Genomic DNA, 16,545 nt, shown 5'->3' with positions numbered 1-16,545 from the left:
AGATACACATATATGAACGTCAGTACAATCAGTCAGTCTTCCTAGATGAGAAATGTACAGGGTCCTATGTGAGCAGGGAAGTAATTAGAAATAAAATGTTCTAATTATAAAGTACTTCATGCCTGGCATTGCTAAACACTTGACCTGTAGTTAACTCACTTAATCCTTGGTGGTTGTAACATACTACGTTTATCCCCATTTTATACATAGCTTAACAGAGGTTACCTGACTTGTCTTAAGGTCACACGTGCGTAAGTAGACCCAGCATAGGGTTGGAGCAGCATTCAGGCCGTTTGTTAGATCTAAGCCCTGGTTAACTACTGCCTTGTGAGAAGCCCCTTAATGTGTGTGCTCTGCTGTTCTTTAAAAACTGCAGTAAAAGTGAAGCTTCCTGAGTACTTCTTTGGCTATATCACCCAGTCTTTGATATTCAGTGTTTTTCCATTGTCTTATTAAAAATATTTTATTTCTTTTGATTTTCTCTTTACCTTGAGTGTTGGGAGTATTGCTGAAATGTTAACCTTTTGCATCAGGGATCTTAATTACCTCTATAGGAATCAAAACTGAAGCTCAGGGAGGTTTAGTAATGTCCAGGGTCACAAATGTCCAGGCCTGTCTTGTTCTGGACAGCTAGATGCCAAAGTTGGTGCCATCCTATTCCTGAAAGATACTCTGATCAACAGTTCCACAAATACTCTTCATAATTGGCACTATGCAACTGGGTACCTGTACATATTTTATGCAGAAATGAACAAAGAGATTATCTGTTTGCTTTCTGCTAACCTCGGGTAAATGATGGGGAGAGCTTGCCTTAATGTTTTTCTTTGTATTTATTCTGGTTCTTGGTGTAAGTTTGGGAGAGAGAGTTAATTTCCTTATGCCTAACAATCATAAATGACTTGTAACTTTCTGTATAGTACTGAAGGTAGGAATGTTTTTTTCTCTTTAGAAAATTGTTGTGAAGTGTTTGCATTAATGACTTGATGTATCTGTGTCATACAAAACTTTTTTCTTTTTGAAAGGCCACATCTATCCCCAATTTCTCTTACATGGGAGCACGCCTCTGTAACTACCTGTCCCATCATCTGACAATTAGCCCACAGAGTGGCAACTTTCGCCAATTGCTACTTCAAAGGTCAGTGTGAACGTATGAGAGTGAAGGAGAACTCCTCCTAAACATGCTAGAATTTGACCATTCTTCTTGCTAAGATTGCACTTCACAGGAAGTTTCTGGGAAAAATAGGGCAGACCATTCTTATTTTTGAATATAGTATTAAAAGTTTATACTCATATATAGCAGTCTTTTTTCGGTAATGGTCTCTGCCTTTGGTTTTTTGCCTGGAAGGGCCTTTTCTTTTTCCAAGATCTTAAAAATGGTCATTTTACATATTTCTTTGTACTTACTTTTGGCTTGAGTAAGGATCTAATTTCACTTACTGCCACACATTTAACCAGTTTTTCCCATACTACATTTTTTAATGATCCATTCCTTATTGACTAGAAGTGCTACCTTTATTGCACTACATCCTTACATTTGGGTTGATTCTGGACTTTAATTATATTCTATTCATTACTTTTTCTCTTCCTGATTTATTACCACGCTATTAAAAAGCTCTTAATTTTCTCACAACTAGTCTAGTTAGTTCCCCATTTTGTATGTGTGTGTGTGGTCTTCTTTGCTACTCTGCCATGTTTATTTTCTCCAGACTTTAGAATCAGCATGTGAAATTACAGACCTTGTTAGTATTTATTGATGTTTTGGCATGACATTGAATTTATGAGCTAATACAGGGAAATTTTCTTATAATTTGAGTTTTTTAATTAATAACATTGTGTTTGAGTTTATTATAATTTGTCTATTAGCTCTTTGAAAATACTTTTAATGGTTGCAAAGTATTCCATCATGTGGTTAAACTGCACTTTAACAGAATAGATTCCAAAAGTACACTCCAGAGACACTTAAAATTAAGTTTTTGGTGAAGGTGAAACTTCACATAGTTTAGTAGAAGACAAACTGTGCTGCTGACATAACTGGCTAGTCATTTGGGGTGGGGGAAAACAAAGATGGATTCTTGTCTTACTCTCTACACCAAAATGTATTTCAAATATAAAAAACAGTAAATACTAAGGAAAAATTGACAAAAAAAAATTGGTTGGCAAAGCCCTTTAAAGTAAGACATAATACCCACAGGCCCTAAAAGAAGAGATTAAACTTAATATAGATTATAAAATTGGGGGGGGTCATAATTTATATGAAGTAAATTAAAAATAGAGAAATTTGTAACACATGGCAATGAGCCCATTTATTTAATATGAAAAGAGGGGCCTCTTAGGAATGAGTAAGAAAAAGGCAAGTATTTTAGTAGAAATATTTGGAATGACTCCAGATAGGTGCAGTTTGGGAAAATGTAAATGACAAATTTATAAAAAGATAGCTAATCTACCTAATAATTAAAGAAGTACAAGTTAGAGCTTCTGGGAAGGTGTAAAAGTAGGCATTTGAAGAGGTAGAATGGCAGAAAGGCTTGCTTATCTTCCCTTGTGCTGCTCACCCTTGGAAATGGCCTGAGCCCCCTCTCTCGGGAATTCTGATACTAGACTGAAGTTGAGCCTGGGCATGGTTTATAAAGCTCTCCCAAGTGATTCTACTGTGTAGTCATGGCTGAGAACCAGTCTTCTGACTCTTCTGATTATATACCCACTGTGTATGCTTCTCTAGTATTGGCATATGGTCAAAGCTATTAACATGGAGAAATGCTACTCATGTAACAAGCAAAAAGGTAGTAATCTTATTAACTGAAAAATGTAGGCATACTTTGAAAAAAAACAGAAGTTACCTTTACAGCAGTCACCTCTAGGTTGTAATGTCTTTTGTTCTTTTTATTTCAAAAAGGTTAAAACTAAAATATAACCATGTGTTGCTTTTATAATTGAAAATCTTTAGCTTAAAGTTTTAGGGTCTTTCCTCTCACCAAGATAATCAGTCATGCACAAGGGTAGGGGTTTACATTTGTACATAACTGACGTATATTAATGTATAATCTAGTAGCATTGATAGAACCAAAAGGTTACTTCATCAAAGCTCTTTCCTGAAAAGTCATCACAGGAAGGGCAGACAAAGGAAAGTAGCCAAGGTGCATGGTTAACTGAATTGGCATTAATTAACTGATCCTTTCCATTATTAACCAAAGTATTCTATTTATAGATATCCCAGCTTTTTTTCTGATGAATTAATTTAATATGTTTGAAAAGATAACCAACAGTGCTTTCTTAAAAAGCCTAGTGAGACAATAAAATGAGGTGGTGGGTTTTTGTTTTGTTCTTTTTTAGTGCCAATATACAACAAACCTCTTGAAACCTGTGCTGCTGTAACTTGTTACAGACTTGATCTAATAGGCTTATTTTCAACTATTGTTACCAATTTCTTAAAACTAGGAATCATTGTATGAAAGATAATACATATTCTGATCTCTGCAATAGACAGGAACACTTTTATTACAGAAAATCAAAATGTTGGTGCATTGTGCTCGCCTGTGTATTGCTTGTGAACAACCACACTGACAAATGGTTATCTTACTTGATTATTTTTTTTTAAAAAGCAATATGAGATTACAAAAGGTATGTCTTTATTAGATGTCGGACTGAATATGAAGTTAAAGATCAAGCTGCAAAAGGGGATGAAGTGACTCGAAAACGATTCCATGCATTTGTACTCTTTCTGGGAGAACTCTATCTTAACCTGGAGGTGAGTACTTTTCGGTAGTGACAAAGCCTAAGAATATAAATTGATCTCAAGGGATTTGTGTTTACCGTAGCCTTTTACAACATCAGGGATGAAATGGGAGAGGAAAAAAGTCTCAGTACCTACTCATGGTAGTTGTGGTGGTAGTTGTTGTTCAGTCGCTAAGTTGTGACTAACTCTTTTGTGACCCCATGGACTGTAGCCCACCAGGCTCCTCTGTCCATGAGATTTCCCAGCAAGAATACTGGAGTGGGTTGCCATTTCCTTCTTCGGGGATCTTCCTGACCCAGGGATCAAACCCACATCTCCTTCATTGGCAGGCAGATTACTTACCACTAAGCCACCAGGGTCTGTCCTCAAATGGAACACATACACCATTCTGTCTTCCTGTTCATGGGAAGGGTGTTGGGAGATGGTTACTAAGCACTTTAAAGTCATTATATGCTTTTTGAAAGCCACGGTTTACATGTGATTTTAAGCTTTTGGAATACAGACCATCACACTTTTTTGAATCCTTGTTTCATAAATATTAGCACACTTAGTTTGTTGACTTTCAGATGGTGACTCAAAAGCAGCTTGTCCTACGGAGCACAAAGTTTTGAGTGAAGAGAGGAGAGATTAAAGTTTCTGAGGTGGTTTTTTTCACCTAACTCACCCTCTGTAGTTTTTTGGTCCTATTGTATGTATTAGTTTTCCACATAAACTGTATTTGTATGAAGTCTGCTGTTAAATTGGTGGTATACTTGAGTAAGTATATGCTTGTTGGTAGGCAACAGAAGTGCTGAATTACTTTGTAATGGGTTTGCTTGTTTTTCTTTTGACTAGTTACTCCCAGGTATAGGTATAGGGTCTTAAAACCCTGATTTGGGGACTTAGTATTGTAAATGCCACTGAAAAGACACATGAATCTACCATCAAATGTACGTCTCAGTGCATCTAGATCTTTGTCCAGTCTTGTGCCTGATTTACCATCCATTTTTACCACAGATAGCCTTAATTTAAAAAAAAACTCATGCCTTAATCTTAGTTTATTTGATATTAAGCCAAATAAGAGCACCAATATCAATTGTGCTTTAAATGAATTGTTACTTTAAGAATGCTGTTGAATTTCCTGTGTAGAAATAATAATATGTGTAGGGAGAATGATAAAGATAAGCCATGACTCCTGCGTCTATAGTTCAAGTCAGAGAGCCAAGATACATGTTCCATTCTGATATAAATTAAAGTGTTTTAAAATAGTATAAAAAGCCAAAAAAAAGCTCTGTGTTCCCCAAAAGATATTAACTTTATAGACTAGAAACTCCTTTATGAAGCGGTAATATTAAGAGGCTTAAATTATCCTGACTGTGTGTTTGGTTTTAACCTAAAACACTTTATTTTTCCAACATTTTGTTAAACCATTTATATATGTGTATTTTGGCATGGTTGCTTTTTCTTTTCTTTTGCCCCAAAAGATTAAAGGGACAAATGGACAGGTTACAAGGGCAGACATTCTTCAGACCGGTCTTCGGGAGTTGCTGAATGCCCTCTTCTCTAATCCTATGGATGACAACTTAATCTGTGCAGTAAAATTACTGAAGGTGGGTTTTACTTACTTTTTTTCTTAAAATTTAAAATGTTTTATCCCTCTAGTGCATAACTTAGAGGAAGGGAAGTACAATACATATACAAATTCAAGATTTAAGTTATCGAAGTTAAACACTTTTTTGTCTCTTGAATTTAAATATTGGAAGAGCAGTATATACTTACTGCTTAATATAAGCAGCAAAATTTAAAAGTAAAAAATGGAAGTTCTTCACCCTTTCTGTAAAGTCCCTTTTCTTCCTTTCCTCTGTATGTATGCTCTCATCAGATCTTATTCTGTTGTGGTTTGTTTTTTTTAATCACCAAATGAGAATCTTGGATTTTTGCATGGCTCTTTTTTCAGTAGCTTCCTAGTGTTGCATTGTATGCATGCGCATTGTTTATCCATTCCGTACTTGAACAGTTATTTTCATTTTAGCCACTGCAGCACTGTCAGTAATCTTTAATTGTATCTTCATATATGCAGTTGTTTATGTAAGTTAAATTCCTACACATAGATTTGGTGGCTTAAGGAGCATGTATACCTCAATTTGATAGGTAATGCCAAATTTCCCTTCCAAATGCTTATTAACCAGAGTGTATTCCCAGCAACAGTGAACGAGCATACCTCTTTCCCCGTATCCTTAATCAGTGATGGGAGAATCAATCCTAGATTTTATTTTATCATTGTGATGAGTAAAAACCAAAACATTTTAATTTGCATTTCCTTGTGAATTTAAGCTTTTTTTGGTTTATAAGCAATTTTTTTTCCCCACAGTTTCTGTGAATTACCTGTTTCTATCCTTAACTTTTTCCTGATGAAGTTTGTGTTTTTTAAGTTCTGAGTTTCTATACATAATGGATGTTGTATATATTAAGTGTTGGTTAAAATTGTATACCTATTTTAGTCATACAGCAAATCTGTATAGTCATTGGCATATAAAACCTGTGATTAAATTTCTGCTATAGTTCATTCCTTTTCCTTGTCAAGAAGAACAAAGTGTAGTGATTCTTGAATATTAGATGGTAGAAAATAATTGGGAATATTTAAGTTGCTAAATTCATCCTGTTTAAAGAATGCTTGAACTGCTAAGATCTTTTTAGAATTTCAATACTTCATTGAATTCCTTTTTTTTTTTTTAACTGATATTTGCTTGTTTAGTTGACAGGGTCAGTTTTAGAAGATGCCTGGAAGGAAAAAGGAAAGACTGACATGGAAGAAATTATTCAGAGAATTGAAAATGTTGTCCTAGATGCAAATTGCAGCAGGTAGGAAAAGAACTAGTATAGACAGCCAGTAGATATTCCTTGCTTTTTCTTTGGGGTGTTTTTAATCTGTTGTACTTTATCGGAATAATCTTAATAGATCCACAGAAATTTCTTCCTTTATCTATGGATTCTGCTCACCTAGCCACTTGCTTCAATTATGCTTATAAATAGAAGTTAAGATATTACTATGGGAGTGTGAGTCCATTAAAAAAAAAAGATTCATACTTTTAAATTCAATAAATACTTGGATAAAGTACAACTGTAAATCCAGTTGGAGGTATAAAAATGTTAGCAGGATCCCACTGCCTTTGAGAACCATATATAGTCAGTTACCTAGAACAAGTATCAAGGCTGTTTATTCCCAAAAAAGACAGCAGGAGCTAGGCAGTGGGGTACAAGCACATAGCTTACACCTCAGTGCATGCGAGAGCAGTTTGTATCCTTTGGCCAGTGCTGGATGCTGCTGACCAAGTGTGGCTCTTAGAGGTGAGGACTGGCCCTTCAGTGGGCGGCACTGTGGGAGTCTGACCTCGATAAAGTGGAAATTGCTGCCACACACAGTGAGGCTCAGGTAAAGACCTAGAAGTGGTTCTTTGAAGTCCCTCTTCCTCCCGTGGCTTCAGGTCATCTTTTCCACAGCACCATCAGTGAGGGTCAAAGGCACACAGATCTCACTGGAGATCAGCTACCCTCCTGCGAGAGTCTGAAGGGTACTATTGCCATTGGAAGGAAGAAATTGTTCCCCAGGTCAAGGAGACGAAAGAAGTACTGACTGTAGCCCGTGGCACCAACCTTCTGGGGCCTTTTCAAGCATCTGGAAAGGGTCTCTGAAACGGCTAACAGGGAGCTGAGCCTGCCAACTGGCATTCCCATTGTCTATGAATTGGACAGGAACATGAAGCCCAGCAAGCCTGTGCAGTTCCTAGGGCATAAGGAGACAGTGTGTAAAGCCATGGAAGCTGTGTGCCCAGGGCAAGGCCAAGAAGGAAAAGCAAGCAGCAGACTAGTCCCAAGGATACCCTCCCTGCCCCTCCCATTCCTCTGCACTTCCCCCTTGCACATGTCACAGCAACCACATCTGTGTAAGTGGCAGCTCCGGATGGAGACTGGTGGCTCCCCATTTTGTATTAGCTATTTTGTCTATTGCACCCACTCCCTTCATACACTCTAGTTAGAACAGCACATCTGGGGCAGGGTCCTCAGTCTAAGCTGAGGGAAGCCTTGTTCAAGAAGGTCAACAGGTAGTAATTCAGGGGCATTTGTCAATGCTTTGTTTATTACAAGGCCTTGTTTGAATAATGGTAGGGTAGCCATGTTAAGGTGTGAGCAATGAGGGGAGGCAGGAGAGCCTATTTGTGTTTCCAGGGGCCAGTCCTGTACTATCCTATAGTCAAGTGACTGCATGGCTCTAGTCATTACAGTGGGAAATGAATGTAACCTGTGATGATTCAAAGAAATATTTCTTCCCTGGCTCCAGGAGATTGGGATTGATCCTGAATGTTTCTGTGTTGTCTTTATTTTTACAAAAAGTTGTATAATTAAAAACATTCTGGAGTTTCTGGTGGCAGTTTCAATATTACCACATGTGGTCATCATAAAATAAGCCATTCCTTACACCACCATGGGATAAGCTCCTTAACTTCTAAAGTGTAAGGAGTTCATGTTTTGATGTAAGTTAGAATTCCTCCCCTCCTTATTTTATGGCAGTGAAATGCCTCTTGATCAAGTCCAAGTATGTCTTTCATTGTGCCCTGATTTCTGAATCTTGTTCCAGTTGCTTGGCCTGCCACTTGGACCCACAACCCATTTGAGCATAACTGTACCAAATTTTTTTTCCAGATCAGTATAATAAAGGAGTGATATTCATTTTTTAAAGGAGATAAATTTGTTTCATTATAGGAAATGTCTAGTAAATCAATGCATGTTAAATTTTTTAAACAAAGTTTTAAGCATCTGTGATATATTGGAGAATGGTAACGCTTGCTCACCTTAACTCATTTTTAACTTTTGTCTGCAGAGATGTAAAACAGATGCTTTTGAAGCTTGTAGAACTCCGGTCAAGTAACTGGGGTAGAGTCCATGCAGCTTCAACATACAGGGAAGCAACACCTGAAAATGATCCTAATTATTTTATGGTATGCCAGTGGATGCATTTTAAGTTTGGTTATTGCTTGAATTCAGATTCTGGTAATTTGTAGATAAGTTACATAAAGCAGAATTTAATATAACAGTTCTTCACTGACTTAGGGTCACATGGCAGCCATGGAATCCTTAGTGAAAGGGTAGACTAGAGAAATAGCCATTTAAAGGCAAGGGAAATTGATAAGGCTTGGCTTGCACTTGGGTGAATGTAGGGATTCCTTGAAGCAGTTTTTCCAGAGAATTCATGATCAAAGGCCTGTATCTCAAACTTTTACTGGCATTTTGTAGTAAATTAAGAAAATGAAAATCGTTACCAGGCCAGTGATGCTCTGAAGCTCTCAATAAGATAGGCATAAAGAAACCTTGGAGGAATGCTTTTATTATAATCCAGTCTTGGAGATGGCTTTAAAGAAAAAATGGTGGTGGGAACCACAGCTAAAAATCCGTTGACTTTAAATCACAATGCACAACAGACCAAGTCACTTAGAGTGTGACGGGAAGTAGACAGGGTTAGACATAGAAGCTGTAGACAAGGAAACAGTCATCTAAAGACTGTAGACTTTTGCAGTGAAATGGAAATGGCTGCTAGGAAGTTTTTTGCTTGTTATTGCATCATCAGTTACAGTTGAGTGACCTCAGCCATGTTCTATTAATGTGCTTTTAAAAAATCAATTCTGAAATAACATATTTTAATCACTCTTGATTCCTCCTAGAATGAGCCAACATTTTATACATCTGATGGTGTTCCTTTCACTGCAGCTGATCCAGGTATGTCATCTCAGCCATTTTCTGCCCATTTATTGGTAAGATATTGAATTACAGAAACCATACCCTCACCGGCATGAAGTTGTAGCTTTTTGAAGAATTCACATCATTGTAAAATATAGGGTAAAGTTTTGTCTCACTAGAATATTCTCACAGTTACCGTTTGGAACCACTTCAGGTTGAACATCTGATTCAGTATATAGTACCTTGTCACCTTAACAGTGAAGGATTGGAAGAATCCCTCAATTAAATGCAACCATTTTTATCTTTAATACTTTATTTTTAATACTCTAAACTTTCAGGTAGTTAGAATGAAAGGGAAGGATGGTTCTAGTTCACTATGTAGTCTGCAGCTTTCATTGGTACAGGTTAATACTTGCAGATACTAAGAATTGTGGATTTTATTAATAGTTGGGTCAGTTAATTAAAATCTAAATCTGTGCACACTACTCCTTCCAGAAAAGGGCCATTTGTAAAATGATTGCTTTAATTGTGGTAAACAGAACTGAACTGTGAGCAACAGAAAATTTTCCCACTTAGTACAACCTTAACAGCCAGCTTATCAGAATTTTCTCATTTGTTTCCTCTGGATTGCAGACACTGACTGTCCTATGCCTCTAGCACAGAGGTCAAAAGAACTGCTTAACTTCTCAACTTTATGAATTACAGACATAAGTACAATTTAAAGTTGAAAAGTTAAGCAGTTCTTATGACCTCTTTGGTGGTTTTTATATTGAGTATTTCAAAACTGGTCACCAAAAAACTGGCCAGTTTGATTCACTGTCAAGATAAACCAATTTCACTATATCATTATATATCTTGGGTCTTTTCCAAGAAATAAAACTGTATAAATAATACTAAGCCATTTTCTGTTACTGTAATTGATCTTTCACCCTCAAGTCCAGTCCTTCCATAATTTCCCTCCTAGGATACTTACTATCCTGACGTTGGTGTCATTGTGTTGTCTTTTTACTTCATATTTCTGTAAGTTATAGGTATTAACCATACACAGTAGTATTAACCTAAAAGGTACCTTATTGTGCATGTCTTTCTGCAGCTTATTTTTTTACTCAGTATTTTTGGTTTTTGTTTGTGTTGAGATACATAAATGCCAAATGATAATCTACTGAGAGTAAACCATAATTTATAGATTCCATCCCCGTTGGGGGCACCCCCCCGCTGTTATTTTTACAATGGGGGGGGGAGTGGTTCGCACTTATTACTACCCATAATACCATGCAAACAAACCTTTAAGAATCTGTGCATATAGAGAAATTTCCTTAGGGTAAAGAAGTAGAATTGTTAGATTATAGGCAATATACATCTTCAGCTTCACTAGATGTTGCTAATCTGCTTTCCGTCATGATTATACAGCTTTATATTCCCACCAGCAGCATATGAAAGTTCTTGTTTCCCATTGTTGGTAACACTTACTATTACCAGACTTACTTTTCTTTCACCAGACCTCTTTTTCTGGTTTCTGTTTTGTTTTTATTAACCTTTTGATTTCTTTGAGAATCACCTGCTTGTGTGCTTTTCACATATCTCTATTGAATCATTTGTTTTTCTTACTGATTTGTAATTACTTACATGGTCTGGAAAGTGATCCTTAGTTTCTTCCAGTATGTGCTATCTTTGCATTTTTTTGTCTTATGTAGAAGCTTTGAGTGTTAGAGTCTTATGTATGTCTATGACTTAGTTTCCTTACTACAGTCAAATTCTGTTGTTTTCTAAACCCTGTTTGTTTAATCCATCTGGCTAACTCTTGTATGTGAGATATGGTAGGAATTAAATATTCTGTAGTTTCTCATTTCAGCACAGATGATGCGTCCTCTCTTGGATAAAATATCCCTCTGTATACCGTGTAACGCCTATAACTTTCTGTCTTATTCCTGTGTCTGTGGATCTTCGTTTGTCTTGACATCAATACTGCATTCTTTTAAAATTTTATTAATTTTCTGGCTCTGCTGGGTCTTTGTTGCTGCATAGGCTTTCTCTAGTTCTGGGGAACGGTGGCTTGTCTCTTGGCTCAGGGGTTCTAGAACACACAGGTTTAGTTGCTCCGTAGCATGTGGGATCTTCCTGGACCAGGGAACAAACCTGTGTCTCCTACATTGGCAGGTGGATTCTTAACCACTGGACCACCAGGTAGTCCCAATACTGCATTCTTAGTTATTCTAACATACTGTAAATCTTGCTGTGTCTGGTAAGACAGATTTTCCTTCTTCCCCTTACTCTTTGAAGCTGCCTTGATTCATTTTGGTTCTTTGATCTTCCTTTTTGTCTAATCTGTCTTTCCTACTTATTTCTGGTGACTCTGGAAATTCATTTTAGTTTTCAAATAGTTTTGTTTCTGAATTTTGTTCAAAGTATCTTGATCTTAAAGTTTCAAGGCCTTTTTTCTCATTATTCTAAATATGCTTAGTTTTGCTTCATATTTTAATTCTAACCCTACTGTTTCTTCTGTCATATACAAAATTAATTCTTTATATTGTGATATTTTTTGCAATCTCATAATTTAGCTTTCTTAAACTTTTGAAATGTTTTCAAACTTATTTTAAAGCTACGAAAGTAAAAACAGTGGAAAGAACATCTATCTGCCTTTTACTCAGATGTATCTCTTTGGTTAACAGTGTTTTCTATTTATAATTTGTTCTTTCCACATTCACTTTTTCCTTAAATCATTTGAAGTTACATATATTATGGCCCTTTCATGACTGTTCTAGCATTCTAACTACTGCCTGTTTTTTATGAAAAAGCCTTGTGACTTGGATTATAGGAACATGTATCCAAAGGGGAGTTTGTATTTGCTGTGTCAGGAGCCGCAGGAGTAACACTGGCTTGGGAAATAAATAAAAATATTTTTATTTTCTTTTCATAGAGATTCTTTATGTGGATAATAGTAATTTGAAATGCATACCCATTGTTAAAAATTCTCTGGGGAATTATCCTTCAATTAAAAATAATTTTAAAAAATTATCTAGGGAACCAGTTTCTTCACAGTTCTTCTGTCCTGATTCCAAACGCAGGCAAGGACAGCCAAGCTTCTTTTCCATCTCCCTTTACAACTGAGGTTTTTCATTTTTTTCTTGGTTCACCTTTTGCTTGAAATACCAGTTCTTTGTCCTGGGTTTGTGTAGGTGAGATGGACGTGGGGCATGAATTCCATCTCCCTGTTTCACGTGGACTCAAGACCTTGCCTTCTGACCGTCTGTGGGTTTTAAAATCCAGGCTCTTTGTTCCTAAGACTGCTTGGTCTACCAGCCTCCCAGCCGTAAGAGTTATGTCATCTGGTGACGTGAGCGGGTGTGTGTGTGAGTGAGTGAGTAAATGTGAACTCATTCATACATTTAAGAGAGTGTTTTATCTGTTGCTTTATTTATTGCAGGACTGTCTTATAGTTAAAATTATCTCAAATACCAAGATTGGATATCAAAAATATCACTAGCCCTTTGAACTGGAATTAGTTTTATAGAGACTGACAATCTTGGAAAAACATGGTCTCTGTCAAGTTTAATGTAATTATATCATCCTCTTGAAATTTGAGGTAGCTGTTCACAAGAAACTGACTGTAAGATAACTAGTTCTAATACACACTGACCCATTTTACTAATAAGGGGTAAGGGCTTTATACATACTTGTTCATCTTAAAAGATACTCAGTAACTCTGCCTAAGACATTGGCAGATAGAGAGCCATAATACCACCTTCTTACTGCCTTAGAAAGCCCAACCAACGGAAAGCTCCTGTTACTGCTAAGTCGCTTCAGTCGTGTCCGACTCTGTGTGACCCCACAGATGGCAGCCCACTAGGCTCCTCTGTCCCTGGGATTCTCCAGGCAAGAGTACTGGAGTGGGTTGCCATTTCCTTCTCCAATGCATGAAAGTGAAAAGTGAAAGTGAAGTCACTCAGTCCTGCCCGCCTCACAGCGACCCCATGGACTGTAGCCCATCAGGCTCCTCCGCCCATGGGATTTTCCAGGCAAGAGTACTGGAGTGGGGTGCCATTGCCTTCTCCGAGGGGAAAGTTGGTATAGCTGAAACACTTACCAGGTATCCACCTTCCATCTATCTCTAAGAGAGAGGGAAGAAAAGAAAATCTCCTCTACTCAGAACATTTGCTAGGTTAGCCTCCTCTGAGAAACTTTGAGCAATGATGGCTCTTACCTGCTAGCCAGATAGCTGAGGAATAATGGAGCCAGAAGCTAGGAGGTTCAATTGAAATCCCTCCTTGTGGAAGGACAAACAGCAGTATGGAAGAAACAAGTTAGGACAGTATCTTTTCTGATGGAAAGAAACAGAGAATGTAAACAGCACACACATGGTTGTGAAGTGTACTCTGATATGTTCATAGTGGCTTTGAGTCCCATCATATATTTAGAGGAATATTATACTGTTCACCTCTGAACTGCACAGGTCTGTGTCTATGTGATTTTTTTCACTAAATGTGTACTACAGTACTTATGTAGGGTTAGCTAAATCAGCAAATACAAAGGAACCGTGTATAAGGAGGGCCAACTAAGTTACATACGGATTTTTGAGAATGTGGAAGGTCAGTGACCAATAAGGGTCAATTGTATAATTTATGAGCACATGGTGTACAGGGGAGAGAGAAAGCAAACCAGTTAGAATGTAAGTTGTGTAAAAGATATTCTTAAATATGTAAATGGAACCTTAACTGCTATTTAAATATATCTACTTAAAAATCATAATATTAAAAACAAAATTTAGGGGTAACTTGGCTGTTTCATACAAATATTTTTAGTATTAAAATTTTTTATTTTTTATAGATTACCAAGAGAAATATCAAGAGTTACTTGAAAGAGAAGACTTTTTTCCAGATTATGAAGAAAATGGAACAGATTTATCAGGGGGTGGTGATCCGTAAGTTCTTCAGATCCTTTTTTTGTTTTGAGGGTTTGGTTTTTTTTGGATTTTTGTTTTCATTTTTCTGTTTGGCCATGTGATGCAGATTGCAGGCGAGATCTTAGTTCCCCTGCAGGGATTGAACCCATCCCCCCTGCAGTGGAAGTATGGAGTCCTCAAAACTGAACTGCCAGAAAATTCCCATCTTTAGCTGCTTTCTTTGTGAATTCCTGTGGCCATAGTTTGTGGATGGAGTTTATAGACTAGAAAAGATGATGAAAGAATATGCATTTTGATTTAATGATGTTAAAGTAGTATATATGTAGTTACTTACTAGAAATTTTCAGAAAATCATATTAGAGAAAACAATATGAAAATTAAATATAGTTAAGGTGAAAAAACTATTAATGTAGCATATTCAAACAGTTTTTATAAAATAGATTCTATTAACTTTAATACTATAAGATCTTGGGCAAGTTCTATGCCTTCTTCTCCATCTATTGAATAGGAATAGTAGTACCCCTCGAATTTTTTTGAGACTTAAATGAGATACATAAACAACTTGGAGTAGCTGCCTGGCACACAGTAAAAGTCTCAAAGCTTGGCTGTTAAGGGATTAAAGTTAAAACACAGATAACTATATGAAAATGTTTGGACTGATAGACATATAAGACATATAAATTATAGTCCTGTATCCCGTATCTCAGTCTTTACCTGCCATTCTTTATGACAAAAGAAACTTTTATTGTATTGCTCACTTATCATTAGATCATACTACATTTGTATATAGAAGGACCAGGAACTTGAGGTTTAGTCCCAGTTCTGTTAACAATTCATGTGAATTTGAACAGGCTACTTAGATTCTCCTCTTCATAAGCAGAGGGCAGAAATAAATCCGTGACTTCAGTGTTTCTTATCCCATCTCATGTATTGTAGGTTTAAAAAAAAAAAAAAGAATCACATTTATTCTTTCTCCAGGTAGTGACATTTTAAATATAAGTCTGATTTTCTGATAGTGTCATACTTTTATATACTAGCTTAATAGAGAAAAATACAGGGATGTGCTTCCAAGCACAGTTAGGAAGGTTCAACCCTGCTGAGAGGACTAGTGGAAACTGAAAGTTGTCCTTCCATTAAATGTCAGGTTATCCTCTACAGTTTAGCTTGGTAAGCGTTATATTCTCTTTGCCCTAATGAACTTGTGGCATGAGGAAAGGAGGAGAAAGACCCATCAGCAATTGGTAGGACTGGCAAAATAATTTGTCATGTGTTGGTGGAAAGGGTCCTGGGGGTGGGGAGATACACACTTTCATGACTTAGTATCTTAGACATTTTCTGAATTAAAAAATAAATAAACCTCATCTGTGCTGCTTTCACAGGTACTTGGATGATATTGATGATGAGATGGACCCAGAGATAGAAGAAGCTTATGAAAAGTTTTGTTTGGAATCAGAGCGTAAGCGAAAACAGTAAAGTTAAATTTCAGCATATCCGTTTTATAAAGCAGTTCAGGTTATGGTGATTTAGCAGAACACAGGAAAGCAAGAAAATGTGTCACACTTATACCAAATTAAGGATGTTGAGTTATGTTACTAATGTATGCAACTTTAATTTTGTTTAACACTCTCTGCCAAAATAAACTTTATTCCCTATAACTTAAAATGTGTATATATATATAATAGTTTATTATGTACAGTTAATTCCACTGTTTTGGCTGCAATAAAATCGATTTTGAAAAAAATGAAAAATGTTGAAAGTAAATTTTGCTAGCTGGTTAGTAGCTTATCCTTACATTCTACTTTTCTTGAGGGAAAAATTCTTTGCCTGGAAATACATATAACTGCAAAATGTAGCATCCTTTCTTAGATATGATTATTATAGCTTTCACTTAGTTTTACATTTAGTCTCAATGAATTGAGTTTCAAATATGAATCACAATCACAAATATCTTTAGGACTTGAAGTCTTAGAAATGTCATTAACAACTGATTTACATGTCCAGATGCTATTTGATACCAAGGGCTTTTAAAATGGCATTTAAAAAAAAAGTAAGAACTCCCAACTAAACAAGATCTTCACTGAAGATTTGTTGCAGTTCTAGAATTTTTTTTTAACCTAACCTCATTACTCTAAAAACCTAGAATATTATTCTGCTTCATTTATATGGCTTTCTCATTTTTGTTTTATAGCATAAGTTGCAT

The 16,545-nt window shown here is 36.4% G+C and overlaps 1 protein-coding gene and 1 pseudogene across 4 annotated transcripts in view; both read left to right on the top strand.

The window, feature by feature from the left end:
- Positions 1-16,093, top strand: part of PAIP1 (poly(A) binding protein interacting protein 1) — a 29,006-nt gene extending 12,913 nt beyond the window's left edge. For all 4 annotated transcript variants that reach the window (XM_086361661.1, XM_086361660.1, XM_086361659.1 and 1 more), the window contains 8 exons: positions 1,023-1,135; positions 3,634-3,745; positions 5,197-5,322; positions 6,468-6,574; positions 8,592-8,709; positions 9,430-9,484; positions 14,270-14,363; positions 15,725-16,093. In XM_086361661.1, coding sequence (XP_086217787.1) covers positions 1,023-1,135; positions 3,634-3,745; positions 5,197-5,322; positions 6,468-6,574; positions 8,592-8,709; positions 9,430-9,484; positions 14,270-14,363; positions 15,725-15,818 — 819 coding nt within the window. In that variant the 3' untranslated portion in view covers positions 15,819-16,093. The remainder of the gene's footprint in view (positions 1-1,022; positions 1,136-3,633; positions 3,746-5,196; positions 5,323-6,467; positions 6,575-8,591; positions 8,710-9,429; positions 9,485-14,269; positions 14,364-15,724) is intronic.
- LOC147350305 (phosphoglycerate mutase 1-like) lies at positions 6,762-7,733 on the top strand (annotated as a pseudogene).
- Positions 16,094-16,545: the final 452 nt, after the last annotated feature.

Source organism: Bos grunniens, chromosome 20 (genome assembly GCF_055505025.1).
Source record: "Bos grunniens cultivar Pamir isolate PY7600 chromosome 20, Bosgru_T2T1.0, whole genome shotgun sequence".
Lineage (NCBI taxonomy): Eukaryota > Metazoa > Chordata > Mammalia > Artiodactyla > Bovidae > Bos > Bos grunniens.
Note: the sequence above shows the minus strand (reverse complement) of the source record. Positions and strands in the feature narration are given on the sequence as shown.